Source organism: Rhynchophorus ferrugineus, unplaced genomic scaffold (assembly GCF_030347505.1).
Source record: "Rhynchophorus ferrugineus isolate W39M unplaced genomic scaffold, kcgeb_rfMv2 rfM10, whole genome shotgun sequence".
NCBI lineage: Eukaryota > Metazoa > Arthropoda > Insecta > Coleoptera > Curculionidae > Rhynchophorus > Rhynchophorus ferrugineus.
Window position 1 is genome coordinate 16,834,253 of NW_027472589.1, and position 25,490 is coordinate 16,859,742.

Sequence of the window (25,490 nt, forward strand, 5' to 3'; positions counted from 1 at the left end):
AACGCTATAGACGACCAGCAATACACCGCGCGCTTCTCCAACCATCCCAATATTCAAAAATTAATCGATATACGCGCAAGTTAACCGTTCGTCAACACACAAAATGAAAGAATTCCAAGGACATCTTCATCACCACCATCTGACACAGATTGAGATCTTTTCGTTCAACTAAAAACTAAATAAAAACATGTTATAATTAAGACACAATACAATATTTCAAAGCACTTCTTACTTTTATTATAGATGCTCACAATCAATGATATTTTTTTAAACAAATTTGATCCAGACGTATGATAATGTGATAAAGGAAACCACGGAAAAAAACTCATATTCAATCAATACGAATCTATATCTCTTCTTGAAAACTAATCAATTATTGTGCGAAAGAAAAAGCTCAAATTAGATCGCGTATTATAATGAATAGACAAAATTAGTTAAGATCAAATAAATCAAGTTTGCTTTGACTTAAACCCTACGTTAAATCGTTAATATTAGGTGGGTGAAAGGTAATCCGAGTAATCGCCATTTTCAAAATGACTATAACAAAAATGTTGACCCTTAGGATCAAAGGAAAAAATGAACCCCAGTTTTGAACTCTTCTTATTATATTAGCAGAATTTTTACAGCTACGATAATGAATTCATTTTTCATCACATTTAAAAATTTGATCAACAAATAGAAGTACAGGATGCGTTCTCTTTGATTATTGATTCACATTCGTTCTTCAATTATTTGTTTATGAACAGTTCAGTATTAATTACACTTATTGAACTATTTTAGACAGCTGATTACAAAATTCCTGAAGATGTTGAACAAGAATTATCGACATATCCTTCAATTCATGGCTCATTTTTTATATCTTATAAATACCAACCGCTTATAAATAAGTTAAAAATCTATATCCTCTTCTTTGAATACATTGTACATACTACTTCACTTGCACTGGGCTAATTCTAAAATTCTTGAACCAAACTTGACCAAATAAGATATTGAATAAAAAAAACAGGCATTTTTCTATTATATAGGGACTATCTCAAAAGTTCCGTTTTGGTTTCAGGCGAATTACTGTCGATATACTTACAAACACTTCAAAACGGGTACCTTAACCGTCGATATACTCTTGGTACAGTTTCTGATGATTCGGAAAGGCAACAGATGGAATCATCTATCTAGATGTAGTACTGGGGATATTATTGTGACTCAATATTGAGGTGTTTTGAGAATTCTAAATTTCTCTCACATTGGCGACGCTTTCCCCCGCTTATTTCGAAATTTCTTGTGCTAGTCGTAACGCTCGCCTGCGATATGGCTTCTTCTTTTATCACAGCCAGGGTTTCAACACCGTTTCTTTTTCAGTTTGATGGTCATCCAGTGTTCGCTAAACCCAGCATTTTTTGTTTCGACCAAACAAAAAATTACATTTTCCTCGAACCCTTGCTCACTCGTCAGCCGAAGAGGAATAAGCGGCAACGCGTTTTTCAACTGAGAGTCTTTCCTACCTTCTTTACCACTTGCTCTTCTAATATACTGCAGAAATTTATTTTATGGAAACCTCTCAAACAGCCCCTACATTTTAAAATTTTCTACTTGCAAACTAGGATCATATCTACTGCATAACATGGGCTTCGAACCACGGTCCCCGTCATTAAACCTACCGATTGGCGAGTGACCATCTCAGAGAACACCCAATTACTACAACCCCTTAACTAGCTGCTCATGGGGGTGGTTTTTCCTTAGAATCTACAAGCTTTCCTATGAACAATCACAGCATACATTTACATCCATGTAATAGGACAGTTGAGTCTCTTTGACCATTATGACTGAAAGAAGATTTAAAAAACGTGGATTACTTTTTCACGCACCTAAACATAATTGTTTCATGAATAATTTAACTTAAAAAAGGACCTTTAACTTGGAATGACCATGATAGGATGACCAGATAGAATAAGGGATGTGTGAATGGTTGCAAAATGAAACACCTTCAATACTTAGTGATTAAATTAAATTGATATGCAAATCTAGTTCTACTTCTTATTGGCTCAATTACTGTTTCAGAAATAAACACGAGATGAATGTAAACTAAACGTTACAATGAGAAATTGATATGACCTTGGTCAAAACGCCAAAATCACCAACATAAAAAATATAAATAACCGTTCGGTTTTATGTAACTTGATATAATGACAAATTAACTACATACACAATTATGTACCATAATAGTATTAATTAATGATGCTGTAAAATGAAAAAATCTCTATATACGTGAAGTGCTTTGAAACGATATGAAGTAATTGCATTTCTATGAACATTAGGAACTGCCCATCCACGATTTTCGTTGAAAATACTAACGGTTTATTGTTCCTTCAGAACTCCTAACTATTCTGGCCAAAATAACTTATGCAAGTATAAAAAAAATGACGGACAATGTACACAATAATATGTCGAAGACAATATTCTATAATTACTATTCGCCAAGTTGCTGCAACTGCTCACTGTACTCCTTATAAAGGCGTTGCCAGGGCAATTTTGTTTTTATCACATTCAAGATTTCTTCTAGGAGATTCCTTCTTGAAAGGCCCTGTAAACAAAAAAAACCGCAATAAAACAAATCTAAAGGCGCACGTCCATGAACATTACCATAATTTCAGTATCCAGCCTGCATTTCTTGACGCTGCAATGCGTTGGGCCTATGAGATCATCCAATATCAGTTTCAATCTGCATTCCGGACCTTTGTCCAGCAGATGATTAACTTGAGCCAGCAACCAATGCCGGTACTCTGTAACGCTTTGGAGTACGCGAGTCGCAGTAATCTGGGATTCTAGGAAGCTCAGGACGACACCTGGCGGCAGTGAAGAGTCTGTTAGATGATATTGAGCCATCGCTCTTTGTAACGAGGCTAGTGGCAGTGAATTCGGTACTTTCTTTACCATGGACGCGCCAGATCTACAGACTGGGTCCAGCGGATTCGATAATTGCACCCTGAAAATATTTCTCAATCAGCATTTCTCAAGTCCATTCTGTGATGCACCTACAAAATTACCATGTTTGTAAATCCAGGCTATAGGAATAAGCACGACCGTCATTTAAAGTTAATATCGGTTGATCCGTGGAACTTAGGTTGCAACCAGTCACAGTAGCTGTAAAATTACTTCTATAAAGAAATTATGAATAATTAAACATACTTAAAAAAATACCTCTTCCGATTAATAAACTCCTAACTGATATTCTGTTAAGTACGCTCTTGGCTTCGTTTAGGTTCCACATGTGCATCAGACCAGTCTTGGTCAACACCAAAAGATGCCCTTTCTCAGAAAGGCTTAGGCACGAAACCAGGTCCTCTATCAACAGAGGCGGTAAGGCCCTGGCGCCGGACTTAATATCGTACGTGTTTATTGTCAGATCCTCACAGCAAGCTACCAATAATTTCCGATTACTTCCTATAGTCCGTATTTGAGATCCTAAAAACGTTTCCCACAAAGGTTTCTTCGTATCCGCAGTCTTACTGATTTCTATTTTAGACAGTGATAAATTGTTGGTGATTTTATGATAATTATTCGTGATCTACGATACGAACGTGTTAAGTTACATTTCCCTTGAAAATGTTAACACTTATACCTGCACTTTTAATTGTCCGGCGTCTTTAGTTATGGTGGTACCTGGGGTAAATTTAATGGGATCTATAGTGTTGATGAATTTTGTGATCGGTTCATCGCCAGGCACGTCTGCGCACATTAACTGGTTAATTTCAGTTCCCGGAGGCTTGGAAACAACCGCATCTGATCCTTGTAATTTTTGGCTGCAAGAAAATACATTCATTCTCGTCATTACCTCTAGTAGGGTTACCAACTTTAATATACCAAATTCTTAAAATAGGAAAAAAGACCGTATATAGAAGTTGTTATAAAACACAGACTCGCAATGAAAGCTAAAGTACATGAAATGGGGACATGAAATAAATAAGATTTTTTTTTTGCATTTGGTATACCATTACGTAGAGTTTTAAGCGATCCAAGATTTTGATTTGGGAGGAACTTGATCCTGCTAAGAGTACATGTAGTCATAGAACACACACAAAAAACACTATCCTTGGAAAATTTTTGGCGATTTTTTCGGTTATCTTATTAGCGTGTAGATTGTGATAAATATATTGGCCTTTTTGTCCACCTCCTTGGATGCACCGCTGTTTTTAAGTATATATTATCATTTTGCCTGTAAAAGTTCTTTGCTATTATTAGTACATATTTTTTGGATCACGTTGAGTCCTATTGATTCTAAATACAATTCGTCCATTTCAACATTTAATTTGGTTTGTAATTATCATTTCAAAACGTTTATACTAAACTTCAGAAGATATATTAGGAAATATTGTAAGGAAATTTTCTTCGCTAAAATCAAATTATATCCTCAAGTTCCTTAAACTCTCATCAATAAAATGTGAAAAATTACTGATAAATTGAGAAATATTTGCATGTATTCTGATCATTTTTCACTTTAAAGACATTTATTGATATTTTATTCAACCATTTTTTCATTTCTCTCTTTCATCCATACATTTTCGCATTTTATCATAATCAGGCCAGCAATGGGTACATAAATTACGACAGAACTTCCCATTAGCGTTACAACAGTGTATTCTTCATAGTTATTATAACGTGTAGCTATGCGTTGTCATGCATGAATATGTTAGTTATTGTTGGCTATTGTTTTTACCAGATGTTAGTTTTTTTAATTGTTAAAAGGTTGAAGTTGTTATTGTAAAACGCTGTTTTAAGATGAAAAGGTCACTGCGACATTAATATGATCTAATATATTTTTGTGGGACACTGTAACAAGTTATAAGGTGCCTTAAAAATAACTTCGCTTTTGTTTGCTTTATTTCCTACGACCAAGCACTGGGTGTGCAAATATGAAGCGATAGGAAATATAACAACTGCTTTGATGAATGAATGACTTTGCGTCTGTTGCTCGGTTCGCCTTTTTTGCGACCTTACATCATTTCACCATCAGTTGTTTCAATTGACGTCGGTTTTAGCAACTCATCATACGCCACATCTTGCTGATCCCACCATATGAACAGCAAGACTTTATGATCATGGATATTCCACTTCGGTGTCACTGTGGGTAGGTGTCTTAAATCAATTTATGACTTTAACCTTGGAATTATCGTAGCGGATCCACCTTTCATCAGCAGCCAGTTGGTGTGATAGATATTTTCTCTCATTTTGAATCTTTCTCATCGCGTGCAAACGTATGATTTGGAAACGGTTGATCCATAAACTATTAAGGTCTCTTTGTTAATGTTCCACAAGAATTTAAGTTAGACCTTTTCCATGCCCTTGTTGTCATTGTCATCACAATCACCACATTTAAGTCATGATTAAGCGAGTGATTTTAAGTCCTCTGGAGTTTAGTCGTTGATTCATAATGTCCCACTTAGGGTAAATAAATTGGAATATATAATATAAATCAATCAAACAGAAAATTGTAGCTTTTTGTAAAGACAATATGAATTGTAATTTTGGAGAGAAAAATAGAAAAGGAACCAATAACGTTTATGCAAAATTAAACATATCATCGGGATTAGGTATGGAGTCAACATAGTTCACAATGCAATAAAAACAGAAGCAGATCTCTGAAACAGTTCTGTTATTCAATAAAGTATCAGAGTCTTTTAGGCTACAATAAAGTAAAGTGATTTGTATTAACGTCAGCTCTAGAGGGAGTTTTGAAAACGTTTAAGCCTCCGAAGATTATATTAAAGTTTTTTCGAAAACCCCTGCCCTAACTGTTATATGTTATCACCCCTACCCTACACACATAGGCAAGTACGATTCATTGAACTGAATTAAAAATAGAGTAGCAAAACATGTTTAATAGAGGCTGCAAAGGATTATTCGACTCGGAGGGACTGGCACTTTATGAGCACTCAAGAAGAATGAGCACAGTTAAGAAGTTACACTGTTGTTGACCCGGAGAATGTCAACATTACTGCACATGCATTTTATATAATAAATAAGGTCTTATACTTGGACCAGTAATGTTGGTTCAACGCAGATCTAGAAGTGTATAGATTGTAAAATTTGTTTAAAAGACATAGCACAAGGGTTTCTTAGCTGCAATAAAGATACGGAATTGTTCGTTGACTTTTCGCTTATTTGAAAATACATCATAGAAGAATAAGTCACTAGCTGGAGTGCTAAGGATGTTAGTATTGAAGGCTGTTGGGTGGAACATGGAGAAACACTTTACATTTTATGATACGTGAAAAACTTAGTTGATCGTTACAGTTTTATAACCAATTTTGATAACGAAGACTAACATCAATAAACCATATGCTCATGAAAAATTTACTGGATATTTTGAAATTGAAATGTTTCGCCGACAAATATATAACACCATAGACCTTAAGATGTTAATTTTTCATTTCTACACACTTCCTAAGTTGTCTCGCTCTCATAAGGAAATTAAATGGTCATGCTATGCATACATATAATAGATCGAAGAAAATTTAATTTCTTTTTTTTCAAAATAAATGGATTTAAAATAGCAGCAGTACTTATTCAATGAAGCCTATCCACATTATACCGCGTTTGGAACTTAAGTTATCACGCCTTGAAAATTGAGATTGCAGAAGATAATTTAATTTTGTAATACTTTTTCGCAAATATACATCACAAGCTCATCGAATGTTGTGTTATCGCCATAAATACTAGTTTATGGTGATGAAGTTCTTAAGTGAAAACCAGTGTCAGAATTGTTTGTCTTAGGAATTTTAATGTTAAAAATGTACCTTGCCTTGGCTTCATAATATATCAAGATACCAAAACCACATGAGTTAAAAATCATAAATTTAATCGTCGCTGAAGCGAAACGAACTGGAATTTTTTTGGAACTCACAAACGGTTGAAAAGATAATGTTAAGCAATCGTTCCTCATGAGCTGCTGCACATTTGATTCTCTACTGTCAACTATTGCGATTAAAACGTCATAAATACAGCCGACTTCGTTGGAACAGTGATCAAGGCGACAGGACAGTCCTGCTACTGTTACGATAGTCGCGGGTTCGAATCCTGCTGGGGCATGGACGTATTTTATGTTACTGATTGTAGTTGTAAATGTCTTTAGGCGACAGTGGAAAATCCGATAATGTTTTCTGGGATAGTCTCTAGGTCCCAGTCGAGATGAACCCTTGTTGGGCAAAAGGAGATTTTAAAAAATAAAAAAAAACACACATTAATGATTAGCGTTTGAAATTCATTTATATAAATTCCCTTTGAATACATAAAAAAAATAGAAAATTACCTTTTATAGAACATATTCCACCTTTCTATTTTTACAGCTGTTTATTAAATGAATACAGTTCTCTTCTCGTCATCACTTTCTATTATGAAGTCTTTTTGAGAAATACCGCAATGTATCGGCAGTTTTTTAAATGTTTTTTTTGACTTAAAAAACTAATAAGGAATCTCTATGCCAAAGAAAGTGTTTTGATTTACCATTTATGTAAGAAATGAAGTAAGGTACGTTATTATGTAAGTATGGTTGGTAACCCTAATCCCAATATCCAAACACTACTACTTACCTGACAGGTTTCGTCTGAACTATTGGACTAGGTCTTGACTGGGGCTCTGTTCTAGTCTCAACTACTATCTGACTTTTGGTCGGGGAAGACTTGCTGAACGTACCTGACTGAGAAAAGAATTGCGTCGATTCGGTATTTACCCTGATAATAAAAAAAAATCAATTACATAATAGTGGTCTACAGTGGGTGTTGAACTGTTACCACAAATTGGTGGAGCTACCGTTGCTTTGTGACGGCGATACCGTTGTAAGTTGCATGGGGGTGATGCGTCTTTTTCCGGAAGGAAGCCTTGTTTCTACCTGCTTGTTTACCGGAACTAGCAGGTTCTGATTCGGTTTCGGACTCTCGTAACACACATCTCTGTTAGGAGTTGGCTCTTTAATTTCAGGCACCTCCAACACATTTTCCTTTGATTTCTTATTCAACTCATCTATGGCGCAGAGTATATCTGGGTTTTCAACTATTTGAGTTGCGCTTACATTCATGTTCCAGCTATTTTGCAAGGATTTGTGATAAACCCTCTCATATAGAGCATTCTAGAATGTAAATAAACACCATAGTATTAACAATAAGCCAGCACAACCTCAAAAATACACATACCTTCTCTTCTAAAGAGAGAGGAGTACCAATTTCACTTTGTTCAAAAGTTACACAAGCTACGGTGCCATCCCATGAGCACGCCAATAAAAAATTACCAGAACTACTCCATGATATATCTAAAACACTATCATCAAAAAGATCCTTTATGACCACCAAAGGACGTTTTAATGACGTCAGCCACACACTTATAGATCTGTCTCTGGAACCAATGGCACAACAACAATACTGAGTGGGTTTTTTTGGATTGTCTGGGCAAGGTTTCTTGAAAATGTTTGAATTGAATCGCTATAAATAACCAAAATACAAAGCTGTTTGCTAAAGTCTGAACAATGTTATACCACACTGGTTACGGCTTTTCTATGCCCAACAAAATCTTTGTCTTGTCTCCAACCTTCACGCTCAATAATCTGAGCAGTTGGACCACCACCATTCATGGCATGAGCTGATACTAAGTACTGACCATCTGGAGACCATGAACATCTAAAATATGTTCATTACAATAAGTAAGATAACAATTTTCTTCATCGAGTCACCTTAAAACATGTGTTGTAGCTGAACATTCTTGAAAGGGATCAGTTACGACTTCCTGTTGATTCCAGTCAGATGTACGCCATATTCTCAGAGATTTATCATCAGATTGACTTGCTAAATATTTACCAACTGGATCCCATGTAACACCTTTAACCATACCAGTATGGTTCCTTAATACTGCTACCTTTTCAGGAAATTTATGAGCATTCCAAATAATAACACTATTGTCTACGCTACTTGAGGCCAACCTGGAACAAATGATTCTAATTAATCTAAATCTAAATAGTTTAGTAAATTTTATGATTATACCAGCCATCATGAGGAGCCCAAGCTAAATCTAAAACATCTCCATTATGTGATGTCAAAGTATGTACACACTTCCAAGTTTCTACATTCACTTTGTTACTACCAAAAATTGATGAGCTACCTTCACTGCTTAATCTCCAAATCATGACAAGCTTATCATCACTGCCCGAAGCCAAAAAATGACCATTATTACTCCACCGTACAACATTCACACAAGCTTAAAAAAAAGATATAATATAAAAATAATTAAAAATTATAAAAATATTTACCCAAATGATTATCCATTTGGCAAAGCATTTTTGCAATGTTTGGGTTAGATTCATCATTTTCATTTATCACAGGACTCACGTTCCAAATAACGATTCTACCACCTGAACCTCCTTGTCCTCCTGTAGCAAACCTGTTTCCCTTTGGATGTATATCCACTGAGAATATTGGCTTGTTATCTATAATATGATAAAGTTATATAAAACGACATATAATAAGATAAAACCAAATACAAATAACTTAATTGTATTACTATTTAACTATTAATAGAAAAATTAACAATTCAATTCAAGATAATTTACCTTCATGATTGATCCAAGCGGGTTTAAAAAATAACATTTTCTTATTTTCACTGAAATAAAATGGTATTTCCTAATAAAACATGGTTATAATATCTACAAAACAATTAAAATCGGCGAAAAACACTAAAAAACAATTCAAAACTATAGTTTAGTTTTTTTACCAATAATAAATTAGGGTTAAGTTTGACAGGATTTGGACGCCGAGAAAATACAGATGCCGCATGTAGAAGTATTTTTTTATAACCTATAAGATATAATGGCTTGAATACATTTTTTAAGATCTGATTTAATTTAAGTTAATGTGATGGATGCAAAGTCTGAAAGTGATCCTACACCCGGCAAGAGAAAAAGGGCTCCTAATTTTACTGACAGAGAAATTAGAATATTAATGAAATTGGTCTTTGCTCATATAGAAATAATAGAGAGTAAAAAAACGGATTCAGAGACATGGAAGGTAAAGGATATTGTCTGGAATAATATAACAGAGAATTTTAATTCTCACTCAGGTAATTTCCGACAGTAATATTGTGATGGGTTGGCTTGGAAGTGAACAATGTGTTTTAAGGCACGACTAAAAGAACAGTTGAGACTGTTAGACAAAAATATGACAGTGTCAAGAAATTAGCAAGAAAGAAAGATGCTAAAAACAAAGATGAAGAGACTAAACCTGATCCTGAATACATAGACATGGAAGATTATGAAAAGGAGCTTATGAAAATTTTGGAACTAACTGGGAATAACAACAGCTCACTTTCTTATGAAACAATAAATATTCTTCCTGATACATGTAAGTCATTCATTATATATTTAGTTTCAAACTTTAGTTATTATTTGTCTTGTAGCATTTAATATTAAAACAGAATCTGCATCAAACACTCAGAATTCTACTGACAATGAAGACTGCAGAACAGATGAAATATTTACCATAATTGATGATGACTTGTTATGGGATTTACCCAGTGATATAGTGAATAGGCCTCGTTTAAATCTACTAAAGAGATTAACACAGAAAATACAGAAAGAGGAAGAACTTGCTGTGATTGAACATAAATATAGGATGAAAACTTTGTGGATGAAAAGAAGACTTTTAATAAATCAAGAGAGGAGGGCAAAAGCTGAGCACCAGAGAAGAATGACCCTTCTGGAAATGGAAATTGCAACAAAGAGGAAACGAAAACAAAACAATGCTCATATAAAGAGGGCTATTTGAATTTTTCTTTAGGTTTCATTTAGATGAGGATATCATAAGGTATTTAAGGAATTATAGAATATTGTTACTGTTGTGTTCATAATTTTTATAATCAAAATTATGTTGATATTGTAGATTAAATATTTTTCTTTAAATTTTGTAATATGTTTTATTATTTATATACAAGCAGTAACCAAAATATATCTGCTAAAAATAACCTATGGACAACTAAACATAAACATTATATTTTAAAATATAGCTATTTAAAATAAGAAAGAAAGTCAAAAATGATCTCATCAATTAACAATTTTGACTATTTGTGGATAGTTTAAAAAAATTGAGCATTTAATTATAAAATTAAAGATTAGCTATAATCAAATAAGTGATAAAACCATAGCTTACTTAGTCAAATAATTTATAAACAAAATGTGTTTATTTTATAATAAAAGTATAAAAAGTTTTTAAGTATATGAAAAGTACCTTTTTGTAATATTTGGAGTCTTCCTAGAAAACTTAACCTGTTAGGATTAACAGATATTCATTATTTGATTTTATACTTTATAGTAGCCTATGCACAAATATAAATTACATCCATGCTGTGATGACATTTGAACCTGCATCTTCAAATAGTAAAAATTTGGACTAATTGGAATTGTGTTATCATTGTTTAATATAAAAATGGTTGTACAGTTTTTATGGGGATATGTTAAGGATGAGTCTTATTACAATGAGCTATAACAATTGTTGCATTTCAGAAACATTGAGCTAATAGAGAAGTAGAGCCATAAAAATTACAATATTCTGTAATGTAATGATTATCAGTTTTGTAATGGTAATAGTATATGATCATCAATTAAAAATTATTGGTACAAAATATGGCAATATTTTAAAATATCAATCAGTCAACATTATTTTTGTCATTTATATTATAGTTTTAATACAATGTAATAGTGATATAAAATTTTTAATTTGATAGTGACTTTTTGCCAAATGGTGAAATTCTTTCTATGATTAAACATGGCGCATTCACAGATCAGAGAAAACTACTTGATGGGGTGATTTTTTATTTGGATCGGCTTTCTAGAGATGCTGTATTGCGCGATTAACGTTGTAATATAAATTGTGTTATATTATGTTGAATGTAATACATGCTTTTAGAGATTTTTATATTTAATATAATGTTGTGGTTTTAAAAATAACGTGTTAGTATCAGTTGGTGATATATTTTTAAATAATGACATTGAAAATTATAATTAAAGTTATTAATAACATGTATAAACAAGCAGTAAAATACATTTATAAAGTAAAACGACATTAATTATATTTCTTGTTCCGTATAACCCTTTATTTCATTGATACAATAAATATGCGACCTCACCCTTCGTGTTATTGGTAATAATATTTATCAATAATAAAAAAATAAAACAAAATAAGATGTTCGTGCTGTTTACGAGTACGTTTTGATAAATTTCGTGTGGAACTCTGCAAATTTCTCCAACATCGTCTTGAACTTCTCGGTCTGGAGCAGGATGGTGGTTCTGAAGTGGTGTGTACCAGTTTCTTGACCGAATCCAGAGCCAGGAACGACGCAAATACCCGTGTTCTCCAGCAGCTCGAAGGCGTAGAACACGTCGGGCTCTTTGCCTTGCTTCTTCGCGGCTTCGATCGCTTTAGGGGGCAGATGAAGTTGGGGAAAGGCGTACATAGCGCCCTGTGTGGCATTGCAGGTGATTGCTTCCATGGAGTTGAATGTATCAGCAGCCATCTTCGCACGGAGCTATGAAGGGTTAAAATGTTGATGAATTAGATGGTTTAAGTTTTTTTTATAAAGCTTCTGACCCTATGCAATACACTTTATTATTTGTCATTTTGATGAATTGGTGACAATTTAACTTGTTGGTCAATAACAGCATAACAGTTAACAGTATAACAATATCACAGTATAACTGTTATGTTGTGAAGGTCTATTAGTTAATTAAAACAACATATCCGGGTAGTTTTATCTTTTCTATTTCTGTTCAAGGAAAATTTCCGATAAAAGACATGAACTGGTATTGTAGGTTACGGTGAATGTAAATAGTAAGATATAAAAATATTGGTTTAATAATGACCAACTGATGGGGGCGCAGTGGTTAAGGCGACAGGACGGCCTTCCTACTGTTGCGATAATCGCGGGTTCGAATCCTGCTGGGGCATGGATGTACTTTATGTTTGTAATTGTAAATATCTTTACAAGAAACAGTGGAAAATCCGACGAGGAATAACCATCCCAGCCACATTAGTAAACAGGCCGGATAAGACCGGATGTCTTCTGGAATGGCCTCTAAGCCAGGTCGCTGGCCAGTCGGTAGCATTAATGTCAAAGACCGTGGTTCGGAGTCCTCGTTAAACAGTAGGTCCAGTTCAGTTAAATCCTCGTTGGTAAAAAGGAGACTACAATATGTATATATAAAAATGATCACTGAATAATTTCGAAGATTACTCGATAATGATTATAACTTAGTAATGATGAATACGGATTACTTTCAAGGATGTTTACACATTGTACTATTAACTAATATAAAATATGCACCTATTTGTTCATTATCCACATACAGACGAAAATTCTTCACATACGCATTATACAATGAAAGAAAAAAGTAACCAGTACCCATAAAACATAGTAAAAATAATCTCAAATAAATTTGCAATTTATCATTCATTATTTAGACTCTTACATTATTTTTTTAGAATAATTATACATAGAAGTTACATTAAAAATAGCATCACGTTAGACAAAAAGCAAAACACATTAGAATCAAAATAAAACAACTATACTGGTTAGTCGGAAGATACTCTCAACTTGATCTAAAATCAAAGAGGTTGATACAATTATAAAGCCAATTTGGACCTATGGGGTGCAAATATGGGGTTGCACTAAAAATTCAAATCAGTTAGTCATACAGCGCTGTCAAAACAAGGTTCTTCGCTTGATTACCAATGCCTATCGCTATGTAACCAACGAAGAATTACACGATGACCTGGAAATCAAATGGATTTGCGAAGTTGTGCAGGATTTCGCCTTGAAAGACGAAAGAAGATTACTAAATCATACTAACGTGGAAGCAATACAACTGCTGGACAGCGCGCAGGATGTCAGGAGATTGAAACGAACAAAACCATACGAACTTGTGTGAACATTTAGTGTGTACTATTAGTATAAACTATAGCTATAAGTTAATAATTAATAAATAATTATAATTTTATAATTGAGGAATACATACTGATGTATTTTCTCGCACTCGTCTTGCTTGTTAATTAATCCAAGTACATAGGAAAAGTAGTAATAAATTAATTGTAAATTAAGATTGTACTAAGCGTATCTAATAAAGATGTTATAAAAAAAACATTAAAAATACACATTAAAATACGACGATTTTTTATTAAAATGATGATCTTTTGTTTTATAAAATCTCTTGTGATTCTAATATCACCTTAGGTACATCTCCAACTACATTAATTTAGTAAAGGTCAGTCGTTAGAACAAATAAGTATGTAGAAGTACAAGTCAACGTAACTGCTGGAAGAATTGTGGGAATTAACATTTCTTGGAGCAATTAAGAGTGCAACTAAAGGACTTAATTAAGGAATAATTAAGTCTTTTAATTGAGATTGTTCTTTAATTATCTTATTTGGCGCAATAAATATTGTCACTATTTCTGCTCGTTCTTGTGGCGTATATTTACCTATAATAAAATTTGGACGTCTACACAGCATATTGGTGAAAGAGAAACTGAGCTAAACGTCAAATAACCAAGATGGCGTGCAATCAAATTGGTAGTGGAACTTTTGCCCAACCCTTCAGAAATAAGAGAAAACGAAAACCACAAAAAATGGCAACAGAACACTAGAAAATAAAAACACATAGCAAAAAGAGAAATAAAGAAATTTAATAAGAAATCCATAAAAAATATCTGCCAAATCTAACACATCACAGGAAAACAGATTATTTGAAAACTCTTATTGAATAGATTAAAACAAAACATAGACAAAATCTCATACCTACCCCTCAGTTTCAGCTTGGGTTTATGAACAAACATTCAACAAATGATCAGATGCATAGAATCATAGACATTGCTGAAATAAGGCTACGAGGATCAAAAAAATGATCAGCTGTATTCTTAGATGATTAGAGTAAACCTATTCTATAACAAAAGTAGCTAAAGCAGATATTTCACAGGGAAATATATTGGGGTCCAGTCATTTATCTATTTTTCGCATGTGAATGGAATAAATGGAATTTATCATTACGGGCATGTTTGCTGATGATTCTGCAGGTACTTACTGTTGGAGGAAATAGTGAAGTAGCAACCAAAATATTACAGCAGTCTACTAACAATATAAATAACTGGACCACGGCTTGGAAAATAAAAGTTAACCTAAGCAAACCTGTACATATTATTAATTTATTTACAACAACACTACATATATTGGGATGTACCTTGATGCAAAACTCCATTGACAGGATCACATTAAAAGGAAAAGAAATGAACTGAAAAGAGCTAGATTTGAAACGTACAAAAATGTATTGATTTATTGGATGAACTTTCAAATTATTCGTTACCTAATAAGTTGCTGTTCTTAAGAATAATGTCCAATCATAGATGTACTCAGATACTATGGGTATGATACTTATACTGAGAGTCTTAGATATCGATTTTTACTCAGGATATCAGAAGAACCCCAAAAAGATACCGGGAGAGACTCCACTTTCAGGTTCAACGTCGAACTACTGCAGCTCTTGAATAACAGTCGAGCAAGACAGAGGCTCACCCGAATCAGTCTATTTGATCTCGTAGTGCAGTGAAATGTATTTACCAGGAATAACAATAATGTTAATGACATACACTAAACCGAAACCGCCTCATACTTGGCCCCGGTGGGTCGCTAGTGTTACTGCATTAAATTTGGGGATATGGCACCCGCCAACCAGGTAGCCGTTATTGGAAACGAGGACCCGGCGAAAAAACAGATAGTGAAACTAACTATAGATTCGCGAACTTTTGTTAACACACGACTAGATGCTGTCGGATGGGGGCAAAAGTTATGACTGCAGAGACGGACGAGGTGGTTTCAGCCTGGAAAAGGGGGGTTAGCGGTGACGCGGTGGTAAGCTCCCAGCATATCCATCAGGTTGCGAATAAGCGTGTTTTCAGAAGAACTTGAACTGAGTTGTTGTTTGTGGAAGGATTGAGATATGAAGTGCTTGATTTCTGGAGTGTCAGTTTGCTTGTTAATTTAATGTTAACGAACAGTGTTATTATAGATACTAAGGACCAATGGCTTCCCTTAGATATATACTTATTTTTTAAGTAATTGTGAAAACAAATTGTAGATTAGCTGTTAATCACTGGTTGCAATACATTCATAAAAAAGTTTGGTGGTGAGGAATTAGTAGTTCAAATTAATGCGTCACGTGATCAGATGCGTTTGAGTTGAGTATTGATGGTACTAAAATGTGTAAAAATGTATCTAGAAACAATGGTACATTCTTCCAGATTGATATGCCATGATATAAATTATATCATCATTTCGGAATCAATTTTGGTGTAAAACTCTGCTGGAAGGAACATGTGAAAAAGAAAAGGAAAGAATCGGAGTTCAAATATAGGAACATGTATTGGTTAATTTTAACAAAATCATAATTATCAGTATATAATAAATTTCTATTATACGAGCAAGTATAGAAACTTATATATCGTCGAAAGTCGTCCGATTGTCAGACGTATGCAAAATGCTTAATAGCAATAGTTATAAGAGGTTATAACTCTAATCTATGAACTATTGTGGCTGTATAATTAACTCTAGTTTTTAGATGTACTATAATGATAAAATAATTTATATTTGATAACATTTTTGTTCAATTATTTTATTTAGATTAGAATTTTGTTGTATATCAAAGCCAAACTGAACTAAAACTCAGAGTTGATCGGTTACAAATTTAAATGACGTATGTACAAAATAACTTTGAACAAACTCTACAAAATAAATTTGAATAGACTATTGACATATGGAATTCAATTATGGGGATGTTATGCGAAAACTAATATAAGTACAATACAAGTTTTCCAGAACAAATTCCTTAGAAGTATTGTAGGGGCACCCAGATATTACAGGACTGATTATTTACATCGAGATCTTCGAGATTAAGAGAATTGCAAGGAGTCATGAGGATTTTTATGGTAATATCGAAGTAATACAACTCCTGGATAACACCAGAACAGGACGCAGAAATAAAAGTATCAAACCATTTGTTCTTGTGTAATGTAGTGTAGTGTGGTGCATTTAATAGAAAAATAACAGTGTTAATAGGTAAACATTATTGCATCAGAGGCTGTAATACGGCCGATGGGTCCCCCCTAGATAAATACCTAAATTTAAGTTATTTTAATGACAAATTGTAGGTTAGTTGGCAACGACTAGTAACAATGTACTAAAAAATTTAAAAAATATTCTAAAACAAATGATAGATTAGCTGGTAATCAGTGTATTAATTAAACTAGTAACAGTGCATTAATTAAAAAAAAACTGAAAAAGTTTAGCGATGAGGAATTAGTACTTCAAATTGATGCGTCAGATGCTCAGTTGCGTTTCAGTCGAGTATCGTTAGTACAAAAATGTGTGAAAACTTATCTAGAATGAATGGTATATTCTATCATACTGATGTTTATATTATTGCATTAAACTTATTTGAATATGTTTAGAATGAAATAAACGGAAAAACGGATAAAACTACCGCAAGTGTACAGCAAGTGGAAGAAAGCTACATAAATTGATGACAATGAAATTGAAGACGAGAATACCGAGATTAAATAGACTAAATATACTAATTGTATATTTTATGTAAATTAAAACAGAAAAAGCAATAATTATGTTGACTTGTATATTCAATGCTTGTTTGAGGCTGAACCATGTTCCAGGATGTCTTAAGGTTGCTCGAATAATTATACTTAAAAAACCAGTTTATCAGGTTAAACTGGCAGAACAGGTTGGATCTTACAGACCTATTTCGCTGCTACTTGCGATATCAAATTTGAGAAATTGCTGTTAAAACGTATTAAACCATTTATAGAAATACCAGATTTCCAGTTTGGATTTCGAAATCAAAACTCGATAATCGATCAAGTGCACAGAGTAACAGGGGTCGTTTGTTGAAAAGGCATTCGAAGAAAGGAAATACTGCCCTGCAATATTCCTGGACGTCTCATAAGCTCTTTACTCGGTATAGTATTTGGGATTAATATACAAAATGAGCAAATTACTACCGCGGAATTACAGTCTATTGCCGAAATCATATAATTTTGAAAAAAATCTCATGAAGGGGCATTCTCAACACTTAAACCTATTTCGGCTGGAGTACCACAGGGTAGTGTCTTGGGGTCACTCCTATATCTGCTCTATACTGATAATATCCCAACAACAAAAGAAACAGTACTTGGAACATTTGTCGACGACACAGTTACCATGGCAAAAGATGTATCTCTGACTAATGCTGTAGAAAAAATACAAGTAGAGGTCAACAATATCTAAAAATAGATTAGATACTGCAAAATATAGCTTAGTAGCTCCAAATCTGTCCAAGTTAATTTTGCGTTGCGACGAAATGACAAAAACCTATTTATATCACTTGACGGATGCCCGATTCCTCAAGCAGAATCAACCAGATACCTTGGAATATATCTCGATGGTATGTTAAACTGGAAACATCATCTTAGACAAAAAGCTGAGCAGATTAGACTCAAAGTCAAGCAACTCTACTGGCTAGTCGGAAGATACTCTCAACTTGACCTTAAATCAAAATGATTGGTTTACGAGCCAATCATAAAGCCAATTTGGCCCTATGGGGTGCAAATAGGGGGTTGCACTGAAATATCCAACCAATTAGTAATCCAACGCACCCAAAAAATTCTACGATATATTATTAATGCTTACCTAACCAACGAACAACTGCACAATGACCTCGAAATCAAATGGATACACGAAGTGATCCAAGATTTGACTATAAAACATGAAATAAGGTTGCTAAATCACAGCGACGTGGAAGCAATACAGCTATTGGACAAAACGTAGGAAATTAGAAGATTGAACTGAACCAAACCACACGAACTTGTTTAGTGTATAAGTGTATTCTTAACTTTAGCTTAAGTAGATTAATTTTATTTTAATTGGATTAATTTATTTTAATACATACTGATATACGCCTTGCTTGTGTATTAATGCAAGTACAGTAGTAGTAATAACAGAACAGTAGTAATAAATTAATTTGTCAATTAAGATTGTACTAAGCATATCTAATGTAAAACGTAATTAATAAAAAAAGTATATAAAACGCAACGTTCTAAAAAATATTAGAATTTCAGCTGATTGTACTTCAAGTACCAAGAATGGTTTAATAATTCGGAAGAATTTTCACTTGTAACAAGTAATTCCTCAAAATTAATCATCGGACCGTAAACTTTTTAGCGATTTTATCATATATTATTATAGAAATACCTTTAGGGATTCTAAAACTGCACTCTTCTCCTTTTGGAAAGACTCATAACTGGGCTCTCCCTTCTGCGGTGGATTGGTGATGGTGTAAAGGCAGGCCTGTCCTATTACCGAGGAACAGAGCATAGCGCTGTTACCCTTTAAATACATGGCTTTTACTTCGGGACACATGTTGATGACTTCTGCGTATCCAGCACGGAAACCACACTCTCCCATGTAACCTTTCGAACAAGACATGAAACTGGCCAGCTCCACGGTGTTATAAGGTTCGCCCAGCTCAGTCAGGACCTTCTTGAAGGAGTAGAACTTGCAACCTTCCGCGTAGACATTGTCTTGGTACACTTCGTCGGCTAAAATGTATAGATTCTCTTCGTAGGCAAATTTAATGATTTCTTCAATGTTTTGGCGCGAGAGAACTTGTCCCGTAGGGTTACCAGGATTGATAACCACAATAGCTCTCGGTTTACAAACTTTTTTAGCTTCATCGACCGCCCGCTTCAGTTCTGTTATTTCGAGGCTCCAATTTTTGGACTCGTCTAAGTAATAATTTATCTGAGAGAGACCGAATTCGGTTAGACTAGCAGAGTAGAGAGGATACTGTGGAATGGGGACCATTACTCCTGATTTTTTACCGTCCACATCGCACATGAACAGTCGGAGGACTTTCCTAATAGCATCGCTGGCTCCTAGAATACGTTGATTACGTTCAAGTTCACTAAATTTTTGAATAGGACACAAGTATTTACCTCCACTAACAATGACGTTCTGCCAGTCAGCGGGGACGCCATCACGAGCTTCAATGTACTTGGCGACCTGTTTCCTGACAATCTCTAAACCAGAAGAATCCGTGTAGGAACCCACCGAGCCACCTTGACAGCTGTTGAGGATCGCTCGTGCTCGCTCTTTGGCATCGTCTGGGAATTCGGGGCTTTCCAGGAAGGCTGGATAAGTGACCAGGGCCAAAACTTGTCGTAGGAAGGTGAGAGGTACTTGTCCCATAGCATGGCAATCTCCAACATTGGCTCTAATTACTTCGGTGAATGGTTTCTTGGCACCCTAAACATTATTTTGTTAATTGGAATATTGATGGTATAAAATACATAATATAGTTAATCTTAAATTAGTGCTTTATAAATTACTTTAGATGGATAACACTGCTAACCAATTTCAATTTTATTCAACAATTTTTTTTATTAATCTCCTAGAACCTCAACAATCTGCCCGTGGGCAATAAGTATTATTATATGATTTCAGTTATTTAATATAACTATCCTGACATGTAGTAGATCATTTCAGTAAGTGAGCTACGGTACAACTTATAATCTAAATCTTATTCTAGATACTATTCTAACTTATTTTAAAGTCTGTCCTAACTTATTCTAAAAACTGTTTTAGCTTATTCTAGAGGTTATTAAATCTCACTCTATGTCTATTAATCAGTTCGTATGGCAATTGAGCGTTTGAGCCTACGCACTTTACTGTCATCGCGCACATTTAACTGTTTGGCGAGTGTTAGTCTTTCGGAGTACTTCGTACTAACACTTTGAATCACACTCATTATGGGTTCTATGGGAATATCGCGCCGAATCAGTTTGTTGGACACGTAATATGGGGCATCGATGATGACTCGCAACACTTTATTCTGGATTTAATAAATGAAATCGCAAATTATTTTATTGTTTTCTTTCTAATGGTTTAAATTTTTTAAAATATTTAAAAGAGTTTACAGAAAACTTTCTCGCACTATCTAGTGGGAGTTATTAACAGTTTAGCAGTTAAAAATCTACAGACTATTTTGAACATTTCACATATCAAATATAAATCAGATAATACGATATCGATTCTCACATATTATCTTCTATAGCTTCTTCCCACCTTTCGTGTAGAATGAGTGACATTGTTTTGCCAGCGATCCAATACACTTTCGTATTTCTCCAGCCTTTGGAAACCCTGTATTGCATCGATCTGAACAAGTATTGCCATTTGTTTAAAAGTGGTTGAACTTTCCAATTGACAATTCCAACAGTATGTCCCTAACAGATCTTGCAAAGTGGGGCCCAGTAATATCATACAACGGATGACTTTGCGTCTGTTGCTCGCTATACGTCATGCATTTATTCAATTGACGTTGATAGACATCTGCAGTAACATCTTTACTTGGTTTTAACAGCTCACAATACATTACATCTTGCTGATGTCATTATATGTACAGCAGAATTTCATGGTCATGAACAGTTAATTCATCAACTGCTAAGCTATCTGAAAGTCATTTAATAGCCCGAGACTAGTTTTTGTCCAAATAGGTCTTGCAATTAATTGTTTTCGAAATTATTTGGTCCGCCAAACATTTATCTGTCATTGACACCAAAATCATTAATTTGGAGCTTCTCATGATTTGCATCTGTACACAGTCCCGGGAGCAGACAAATATTACTCGGTACTTGCTTTCCATAAAGCAACTCGGAGATTTCAAGGCCAATTATTTGAATACCACCTATTAAAGATGGTCAAAATGAATGGGTTCGACGCAACGAGGAAAAGCTGAATTATTCGCAGAACATTTAGCTAACGTATTCCAACCGAATGATATAGAATTTACGATAATATAAATCCTGTTTATCAGCCGGATGTAGCTCTATGAGCTCTGTGAGTAAATCTGATTTCTCCAATGGAAATTGCTATAGAAATTGACAACCTCAATCCTAAAAAGGCTCCTGGAATTGATGATATTTTACCTGGGTTATTTAAGGAGGTGCTAGGAAAAGTAATAATCATGTTGACATATATATTCAATGCCTGCTTGACAGTGAAGCATATTCTGGAATGTTTAAAGGCTACTCGAATAATTATGCTTAAAAAACCTGATAAACCGGCAGAAGAGAAAGTGCTGTTAAAATGAATCAAACCACCCACATATTTACGTATATTAGTATGAGGTTTAATACGTTTTAAGAGCAGTTTCTTAAATAATTTTGATATCGCAAGTAGCAGGAAATAGTAAACGTATTCCAGTTTGGATTGCGAAATCACCACTCGATTGTCGACCAAGTGCACAGAGTAACAGCGGTTGTTGAAAAGGCATTGAAGAAAAGAAATACTACCTGATATTCCTGGACGTCTTGCAAGCTTTTGACCCGGTATGGTACTTGGTATTAATCTACAAAATAAGCAAATTGCTACTGCGGAATTACTGTCTACTGCTGGAAACATATAATTTCGAAAGAAAATTTAGAGTATCTTGGGACTATTACTATATTTGCTCTATACTGCTGGTATCCAAACAACAAAAGAAACAGTATTTGGAACATTTGCCGATGACACAATTATCGTGGCAAAATAAGTATCTCTGGCTAAGGATGTAGAAAAAGTACAAGTAGCGGTCACATATATAGGTATTTATTTATATATTTATTATAGATATTTATAATTTTTGACTAGCTTTAGGATAAATTTGTCCTTACTCTTTGAAGTTACCATGTTGACATACATACATAGTCAATGCCTGCCTATTTGATACAGAAGCATGTTCTGAAATGTTTTAAGATTGCTCGAATAATTATGCTAAAAAAAGCTGATATCCCGGTAGAACAAGACGGATCTTACAGGCTTATTTCTTTGCTACCTGCGATATTAAATTGATTTGAGACACTGCTGTTAAAACGTAATAAATCTTTTGTAGAAATATCAGATTTCCAGTATGGATGTTAAGTTATCACCCGACAATCGACCAAGTGCACAGTGTAACAGCGGTTGTTGAAAAGGCGCTGAAAGGCGCGCAAGCAAGAATACCTTTTAATTTTAAATCGATATAAAGTTGGATCAAAACAAATCCAATTTTTTGCTCGGCACTGACTTCAAAGTTATCAGTCGGTAGTAGTTAAAATAATTTTGTAAATAGATAAATGGGTCTAGGTAGGTATTAAGCTAAATTGTCTGTAAGTAGTAGAATATAAAATACATGTAGTGGGTAAGTTATAAGGTTCTTGTATACTTTTGTTTAGTTATTACAACGATTATTATGTACATATTTTATTTTAAAACGATTTGTTTTGTGTGTTAAATATCTAAGTTTGATTATTTTTTAATTTTCAGTGAGTTCCTTGTTTATTTTTTAAGTCGGTTCAATTTTTTTACTAAAAATCTTTTATGTTTCTTCATATTGAAATAATTTAATTTTTCTGAGCCCCCCCGGTTTATTTTGTTATGGATAAAGAAGGCCTGAGGTTGCACAAGGCTGTTCATATCAACTATGTATGTAAGTGTGTTTGGAAAGATGTTTACACATTACAAAATATTTTTTACAAAATTAATAGCGTAGGTTTTTGTTTTTTTGTTTGTCTTGTTTGTGACGTCTGTTTGGCAGATACTTTAATATTCAAGATTATGATGTGCCTGTGTATATACCAATATATATTGTCAAACGTGTCCAAATAATATCTGTCCTGATAAAATCTGTACAAGAAAATTAAAACACAGTTTTTACCCTGTTTGTAGCATTTTTGATCTCTTCTCGAGTATTAGCCGACAGAATATATTTACTACTACTTACAACTTTGCATTAAATCGCATACTTCCTTCAGTTCCTTTTGTATTTCCAGTGACCTGATTGGTAGAGGTCCTCGAACAGCATATTCCAACTCTATTAAGCGTGGATTTAAGGTAACCATCGAGAGACATCGCTGACGAGAAGTCATACTGCAAGCAGGTTGATGTTCCTTCTGTCCGGATCGGCCGGCCGACTATAAATAATCGCAAGTAGCTTTCGGGTGGTCACTGAACGAGCTCCCGACTACTTATCAGCGCTCACGGTAACTGATTTAATCACTATAGATAGCAGGAATCAAGGTCAACCTAATATTAGTGACATTTAATCTCCAATGTTTGTCTTTTGTAATAATATTATTCATGCTAAATTAATATCATTGAAAATAAAATATTTTATTTTATTACTATTAAATTTGGCAAACATAAATTAGGGGCTACATATGAAGGCTCCCAGGACGTAAAATAATTATATTTAAATAGAACAATATAAAACAATTTAACATCTTAAATAAATAAAAACTGAGATCAAAATAAATGATAGACAATGGTAGACAATAAATGGCAAAATATATAAGGCAAATTCTAAGCGTGCCAGATCTCGATGTCGAGGTGGTCGGGTGACTTCTTCTGAAAACCAAATGAAAACGTATCAAAGCAGCCAATTTTTAATGAAAGGGTGGAATTAAAAGTACACATGAAATGTAACAAGAATCGGTATTTATAGCGACAGATACGTCTAATGTCGGGTAATAATGAAGTATAATGATACTAATATTTAATATTACGGGCAGCTAATAATTGGGGTAATTAATTTTGCGGACGGATCATAGTACTGATAAATAAATGTATTGATAATGGATGGTATATGTGGATATATAATATCAATAACAGACAATGACGGAATAACCATGACGATTGACAACAATCACATTAGTCAATAACATTGACAGACAGTATGTGTAATATGGATTTATCTATATATGGATAATTGATAGAAATAACAAACTATGGTAGGAAGAAATATGACATGTGTACACTAGGTTCTATCCTAACAATAATGGACGTGCAATGCGATCAAGGGAAGGTGACGCGCGAGATCCTGCGACTAGAGTTTGTAGGCCTCACTATGGTAAAGCTAAAATATCAAATAAATAAATAAATAAGCAACACTCTTGCTATTACGCACTCACTTCTCTTAACTCCGACTAAGATAAACGTGCATGCGTGGAAGGAAAAAAGCCAAAAGCAAACACGCTAGATATGCTGCAACCAAAAGCACAAAATATAGAGGAATTAGAAGGGTAACTCCCATATATTACCTATAAACAAGTTTAGCGTTCATTCGCCTCCAGAGGGCGTGACTGACAATATGAGTAGCGGAAAATTTAAAATATTTTATTAATAATAAAATAGTAAAATAAAGCAGTAGCAGTAATAAAATAGTAAAAATAAAAATGCAATAAAAGTTTAAAAATACATATTATTTAAATATATGTAAAGAAGCAAAGAAGAAGTCATAGAATTTTCTGTGTTTAATGTCAATACTACAATACAATATTAAAACGTAATATAACAAATTTAACACAAAACTAATACTTTTAAATATACAAAATTTAAGAAACAATTGAATACGGAACA

The 25,490-nt window shown here is 33.9% G+C and overlaps 3 protein-coding genes across 6 annotated transcripts; 1 reads left to right on the forward strand and 2 right to left on the reverse strand.

The window, feature by feature from the left end:
• Positions 1-39: 39 nt before the first annotated feature.
• Hira (histone cell cycle regulator-like protein) lies at positions 40-9,801 on the reverse strand. 4 transcript variants are annotated; one of them, XM_076415557.1, is made up of 14 exons: positions 9,590-9,798; positions 9,290-9,466; positions 9,024-9,237; positions 8,717-8,962; positions 8,522-8,663; positions 8,184-8,468; positions 7,785-8,119; positions 7,584-7,724; positions 3,617-3,797; positions 3,196-3,562; positions 3,042-3,138; positions 2,638-2,980; positions 2,466-2,578; positions 40-175 (listed from the first exon to the last, which is right to left on the reverse strand). In XM_076415557.1, exons 1-14 carry the CDS (start codon positions 9,624-9,626, stop codon positions 169-171), a joined length of 2,685 nt encoding a protein of 894 aa, XP_076271672.1. In that variant the 5' UTR covers positions 9,627-9,798; the 3' UTR covers positions 40-168. The 4 variants fall into 4 exon arrangements, 3 of the variants coding, with proteins under 3 accessions (XP_076271672.1, XP_076271671.1, XP_076271673.1); XM_076415556.1 differs by lacking the exon at positions 40-175 and adding an exon at positions 1,626-1,820; XR_013007334.1 differs by lacking the exon at positions 40-175 and having other exon boundaries at positions 1,986-2,578; positions 3,042-3,152.
• A 2-nt stretch (positions 9,802-9,803) lies between these two features.
• LOC143203436 (uncharacterized) lies at positions 9,804-10,933 on the forward strand. Its single transcript, XM_076415567.1, has 3 exons — positions 9,804-10,095; positions 10,155-10,376; positions 10,432-10,933. The coding sequence occupies exons 1-3, from the start codon at positions 9,894-9,896 to the stop codon at positions 10,797-10,799; spliced, it is 792 nt and encodes a 263-aa protein (XP_076271682.1). The 5' UTR covers positions 9,804-9,893; the 3' UTR covers positions 10,800-10,933.
• Positions 10,934-12,096: 1,163 nt separating this feature from the next.
• LOC143203434 (alanine aminotransferase 2) lies at positions 12,097-24,719 on the reverse strand. Its single transcript, XM_076415564.1, has 5 exons — positions 24,622-24,719; positions 23,879-24,588; positions 20,054-20,363; positions 19,311-19,993; positions 12,097-12,555 (listed from the first exon to the last, which is right to left on the reverse strand). The coding sequence occupies exons 2-5, from the start codon at positions 23,999-24,001 to the stop codon at positions 12,226-12,228; spliced, it is 1,446 nt and encodes a 481-aa protein (XP_076271679.1). The 5' UTR covers positions 24,002-24,588; positions 24,622-24,719; the 3' UTR covers positions 12,097-12,225.
• Positions 24,720-25,490: the final 771 nt, after the last annotated feature.

Bases quoted from the DNA above. Each gene is read 5' to 3' on its own strand.
- Hira (XM_076415556.1), bottom strand. From the start codon at position 9,626: ATGTTATTTTTTAAACCCGCTTGGATCAATCATGAAG. The intron at 8,469-8,521 runs GTATAACATTGT...GGTTATTTATAG, and splicing joins GAAAAGCCGTAACCAGTGTG to CGATTCAATTCAAACATTTT. The intron at 3,139-3,195 runs GTATTTTTTTAA...GTAATTTTACAG, and splicing joins GAGTTTATTAATCGGAAGAG to CTACTGTGACTGGTTGCAAC.
- LOC143203436 (XM_076415567.1), top strand. From the start codon at position 9,894: ATGGATGCAAAGTCTGAAAGTGATCCTACACCCGGCAAGAGAAAAAGG. The intron at 10,096-10,154 runs GTAATTTCCGAC...ATGTGTTTTAAG, and splicing joins GAATTTTAATTCTCACTCAG to GCACGACTAAAAGAACAGTT. The intron at 10,377-10,431 runs GTAAGTCATTCA...TTTGTCTTGTAG, and splicing joins AAATATTCTTCCTGATACAT to CATTTAATATTAAAACAGAA.
- LOC143203434 (XM_076415564.1), bottom strand. From the start codon at position 24,001: ATGACTTCTCGTCAGCGATGTCTCTCGATGGTTACCTTAAATCCACGC. The intron at 19,994-20,053 runs GTAAATACTTGT...AACGTATTCTAG, and splicing joins GAACGTCATTGTTAGTGGAG to GAGCCAGCGATGCTATTAGG. The intron at 12,556-19,310 runs GTATTTCTATAA...AACCCTTCATAG, and splicing joins CAGTTTTAGAATCCCTAAAG to CTCCGTGCGAAGATGGCTGC.